Source organism: Hyperoodon ampullatus (genome assembly GCF_949752795.1).
Source record: "Hyperoodon ampullatus genome assembly, chromosome: 7".
Classification (NCBI taxonomy): Eukaryota; Metazoa; Chordata; class Mammalia; order Artiodactyla; family Ziphiidae; genus Hyperoodon; species Hyperoodon ampullatus.
In genome coordinates, this window is record NC_136920.1 from 90,759,767 (window position 1) to 90,765,562 (window position 5,796).

General features: G+C 38.6%; 1 protein-coding gene across 1 annotated transcript; it reads left to right on the top strand.

Moving 5' to 3' along the window:
- Nucleotides 1-915: 915 nt before the first annotated feature.
- LOC307055875 (olfactory receptor 8B12-like) lies at nucleotides 916-1,852 on the top strand (the record flags this gene model as incomplete). Its single annotated transcript, XM_079708158.1, is given in 4 exon segments — nucleotides 916-991; nucleotides 994-1,466; nucleotides 1,468-1,569; nucleotides 1,571-1,852. Coding segments are annotated over 4 exon segments (933 nt in total).
- Nucleotides 1,853-5,796: the final 3,944 nt, after the last annotated feature.

Consider the following 5,796-nt stretch of genomic DNA (forward strand, 5'->3'; position numbering starts at 1 on the left):
AAAATTTGTCTTGAATTTAATATGACTTTCCCACAAAGAATGGTATTCGGCATATACATTTAAATTCACTCTTAAAAAAACCGATGCTTTGTAAACTGTAATATGTGGGACACAAACATCTTATCTCAACTGTGAGACTTGCCAGCTGGGGAGAGAAGCAGCAGCTATGGGCAAACACATGGGCAGGGTCACCTCTCTGCACAGTAGCCATAGCAACCTCCTCAGACTGGGTGACAGGTTCCTGTCCTTGACCCTTCTCTGGCTGTATCCCGTTGGATCCAAGGGGCTGTGTCCCAGACAGAGCCTCTGTACCTCCTTCTGGACTTTGCTTGTAGTGTTGGGATACAGAGTTCCCTGCCCAAATACCCTGTACCCGCCAGGGAATGGCTGTGTGCCAGGGCATGGATGGAATACTTGTGGGTGGGACAGAACAAGGGGTGGGAGTGGACGGGGCAAGGTGAGGCTGCAGGCAGGGGGCTGGGGAGCAGGGAGAGGCTTCCTTTAGTATTGTGTTCTGGCGTGAGACTCTTAGATTCTGAAATTTCTAAATGTGAACCTGGTCTTCCAGCTTGTTATAAAGGCATATTTGTCAGCATAGGTAGAAGAAACTATTTAACGTTTTGTGAATGCTATTTTTTTTTTTTTTTTTTGCAGTACGCAGGCCTCTCACTGTTGTGGCCTCTCCCGTTGCGGAGCACAGGCTCCGGACGCGCAGGCTCAGTGGCCATGGCTCACGGGCCCAGCCGCTCCGTGGCACCTGGGATCTTCCTGGACCGGGGCACGAACCCGTGTCCCCTGCATCGGCAGGCGGACTCTCAACCACTGCGCCACCAGGGAAGCCCTCAAGAAGGGTTATTTTTCCCCTTTTTTTCTGAACAACTCTTCATTTTCCCTCACAGATTCTCCTAGAGGAGAATGGCTGCAGATAACATCTTCTCTGTGACAGAGTTTATCCTCGCAGGCTTAACAAACCAGCCAGGACTCCAGATCCGCTCTTCCTCTTGTCTCTAGGTTTCTACATGGTCACCATAGTGGGGAACCTGGGATTGATAACCTTGACTGGACTGAATTCTCACCTTCATACTCCCATGTACTTTTTCCTCTTCAACTTGTCCTTCACAGATTTTAGTCTCTCTACTGCCATCATCCCCAAAATACTGACAAGTTTTGTCCCAAAGAAGAACATCATTTCCTATGCAGGGTGTATGACTCAGCTCTTTTTCTTTTGTTTTTTTGTCTTTTCTGAATCCTTCATCCTGTCACCGATGGCATATGACCGCTATGTCGCCATCTGTAAACCACTGGTGTACACAGTCACTATGTCTCCTCAGGTGTGTTTATTCCTTTTGTTGGGGGTCTACGGGATGGGGGTTTTGGGGGCTGTGGCTCATATAAGAAATATGGTATTTCTGACCTTTTGTGCTGACAACCTTGTCAATCACTATATGTGTGACATCATTCCTCTTCCTTGAGCTCTCCTGCAATAGCTCTTACATAAACGTACTAGTTGTCTTTATTGCTGTGACTATTGGCATTGGGGTGCCTTTTGTTGCCATATTTCTCTCTTATGGTTTTCATTCTTTTCAGCATTTTCCACATTAGCTCCACTGAGGGAAGGTCCAAAGCCTTCAGTACTTGCAGTTCCCACATAATTGCAGTTTCTCTTTTCTTTGGGTCAGGAGCTTTTACGTACCTCAAATCACCTTCTATTTCACCTCTTGACCAGGGGAAAGTGTCCTCCCTATTCTATACTATTGTTGTGCCCATGTTCAACCCATTAATCTATAGCCTGAGGAATAAGGATGTCAAATTTGCCCTGAAGAAAACCTTGGGCAGAATAATCTTCTCTTGAAGAAATATTAGAAATTGAGAAATAGGATCCAAGAATTTTTTACTGGAGTGTTTATTATTATTATTACTATTACTACTGTTGTTGTTGTTATTTGGTGTGGACTCCAAGCTCCAGTGCTTCCTTTCTATTCTATATGTAGAGGAGATTTTAACTCTTTCCCAAATGGATTTATCCTCCTTCACCCTAATTTCCCAACTCTTTCTTCTTTATTTTACAAAAATAGTTGGTACTATTGAATGGGACTTAGGAATCATTTAATCCAGTGCCTTTATATAATACATCACACTTTGGAGACTCAGAAATGTTCGTATGTTGCCCAAGAAAATAAAACTACCTGGTGCCAAAGCTGGGACTGAAATCCCAGCTTGAACCCCAATCCAGTCTGTTTTCCCTTATGCCATGTTTTCTTGCCTCATGTCTTTCTTGGAAGATTCTATTTCACATGTTTGTTGACCTAGCACATTGAATTATTAATATATTCATAGTAATTTCATGCTACTTTTCACAGGACAATTTTGATATATCACATTTTTTAAGAGAGTAGGAGGTGAAAAATTTTGTTGAGTTGGCCTTGGCAAAATGACAAGATCAGTTCTGATCGATTTTGTAGTGTGTAAGTGGGAAGTATGTTAGGTTTCAGACAGACGCAAGTATGGTGACCTTTGGCTTGGTGGATGGAGCCCTAGGGACATAGCTTAGTGAATTAGAACTTCCAGGTGAGAGAAATATAATTTTATAGGCTATAAAGATATGGGGTGGAGGTATATATTATTTCAAGACTAATGAGTCAGAATTTGGAGTTTCGTTTCAAGGGTTACCTTGGTTGTGGCCCAGGTAATTGGGAGCTGAACTATCCAATACAGTAATCACTAGCCATATATGGTATCAAGCACTTGAAATGTGATCATCCGAATTGAGACATAGTGTAAGTGTGCAATGTAAGTGTAAAATACACACTGGATCTTTGAAGAATTAAGATGAAAACTAATGTAAATAAGCTCCTTGATAACTTTTTATAATGATTACATACTGAAATCACACTTTCGATCTATTATGTTAAATAAAATATATCATTAAAATGAATTTAGCTGTTTAGTTTTTTAACATATCTACCAGAAAGTTTCCAATCATATAGGTGGCTTGCATTCTATTTCTATTGGATGACACTGGTCTGGAGGATGTAACAGAGCAATAGATGGTTGTGGGTTCACATTTAGTTATCAGGGCAGCACCAAGCTATTGCTTATTAGGAGAGGCAATTGCTATTGAATTTTCAGGCACTGCCCATTTCCAGGACATTCTAATAATGAGGCATATGAGAAAGGGATGTTGAACTCAGGATAAGTTTATAAATACACAGTATTATGTAATGGAAAATATAGCTTTATATAAAAAATCAAAAGAGAAAATCTTTGGTCTAAACTCACCATTAGTGGTAAAATTTCTTTGAGAGCAATGACAAGTGAAGTGCTAGGGAAATATCTTTATTTATCAATTTTTCCTTAGGAAAGTTCTTCTATTAGAAAATAAGGGAAGTTTGGATAAATGTTTAGTTTTGCCCTTTGATTCTGTTCAATGTTGCTTCCATGAAAAGAATAAGCATACAGAGAAGGACTGTACTTTAGATGAGACTGAATAGATCCTTGAATTCAGGGGACCTAGAATTTAGGAGTGGTTTGGTATATTGGGTAGGCAGTGCAACGTAGGTAATAAAAGAAAACAGAAAGCTTTAAAAAAAATTGTAGTCTAACTTTCATGTAGTAAAGTGCACAAATCTTAAGTGTATAGATTATTGAACGTTTGCATATCTCTATATAACCACAACCTAGATCAAGATGTAAAACATTTCCATCCACATTAGAAGGTGTCCTCTTTCTCTTTTCCAGTAAAAACGACCTGCCCTCAACAACTTCCCCCCACCCCAAGAGCCATCCACTATTCCTTTATTATCACAGATTAATATTTGAACTTCACCTAAACATGTGCTCTATTGTTTATGGCTTCTTTTCCTCAGCATGAAGTCTGTGATATTCATCTATACTGTTGCAATGGATAGATCATTATTTTTTAAGGCTGTGTAGTTTTCCATTATATGAATATACAATTATTTAGTCTGTTAATGAACAGATAGTCTCAAGATTTTCCCTATCATTAATAAAGTTTCTATAAACATTTTTGAACATGTATTTTGATTAAAGTAGGCAAATATTTCTTTTGGATGTGTACTTAGATGTGGATTTTCTGGATAATAGAGTAGGCATATATTTAGATTTTGTAAATACCCTCAAACGGTTTTCAAAAATATTTAGGCCAGTTTACACTGCTATCAACAATGTCCAAGAGTTTCAGTTTCTCTGCATCTTCTTTAACACTTAATATTTTTATTTTATCCATTCTGGTGTCTTAGCAGACTGCCTTTTTGTTTTAATTTTCATTTTCCTGATGGGTAATGATGTTCAGCACCTTTTAATATGTTTATTGGCTATTTTGATATCTTCTTTTGTAATTATTCAAGTATTTTTCCCATTTGAAAATCAGGATTGTTGGTTGTTTTCTTATTCCTTTGGAGGAATTTAAAAAATTCTACATATAAGTCCATATACATGCATGTGTGTATGTATATGTACATGTATGTATAACATATATGTATATACAGGTAATATATACATGTATACACACATATCTTTTTCTCTACCTCTACGTCTATCTCCATTGCTCTTTATATATTTTCTTCCAGACCATGTCTCATTTATTTTTTTTTTTTTACATCTTTATTGGAGTATAATTGCTTTACAATGGTGTGTTAGTTTCTGCTTTATAACAAAGTGAATCAGTTATACATATACATATGTTCCCATATCTCGTCCCTCTTGTGTCTCCCTCCCTCCCACCCTCCCCATCCCACCCCTCTAGGTGGTCACAAAGCACCGAGCTGATCTCCCTGTGCTATGCGGCTGCTTCCCACTAGCTATCTACCTTACGTTTGGTAGTGTATATATGTCCATGCCTCTCTCTCGCTTTGTCACAGCTTACCCTTCCCCCTCCCCATATCCTCAAGTCCATTCTCTAGTAGGTCTGTGTCTTTATTCCTGTCTTACCCCTAGATTCTTCATGACATTTTTTTCCTTAAATTCCATATATATGTGTTAACATACGGTATTTGTCTTTCTCTTTCTGACTTACTTCACTCTGTATGACAGACTCTAGGTCTATCCACCTCATTACAAATAGCTCAGTTTCATTTCTTTTTATGGCTGAGTAATATTCCATTGTATATATGTGCTACCTCTTCTTTATCCATTCATCCAATGATGGACACTTAGGTTGTTTCCATCTCTGGGCTATTGTAAACAGAGCTGCAATGAACATTTTGGTACATGACTCTTTTTGAATTATGGTTTTCTCAGGGTATATGCCTAGTAGTGGGATTGCTGGGTCATATGGTAGTTCTATTTGTAGTTTTTTAAGGAACCTCCATACTGTTCTCCATAGTGGCTGTACCAATTCACATTCCCACCAGCAGTGCAAGAGTGTTCCCTTTTCTCCACACCCTCTCCAGCATTTATTGTTTCTAGATTTCTTGATGATGGCCATTCTGACTGGTGTGAGATGATATCTCATTGTAGTTTTGATTTGCATTTCTCTAATGATTAATGAAGTTGAGCATTCTTTCATGTGTTTGTTGGCAGTCTGTATATCTTCTTTGGAGAAATGCCTATTTAAGTCTTCTGCCCATTTTTGGATTGGGTTGTTTGTTTTTTTGCTATTCAGCTGCATGAGCTGTTTATAAATTTTGGAGATTAATCCTTTGTCAGTTGCTTCATTTGCAAATATTTTCTCCCATTCTGAGGGTTGTCTTTTGGTCTTGTTTATGGTTTCCTTTGCTGTGCAAAAGCTTTGAAGTTTCATTAGGTCCCATTTGTTTATCTTTGTTTTCATTTCCA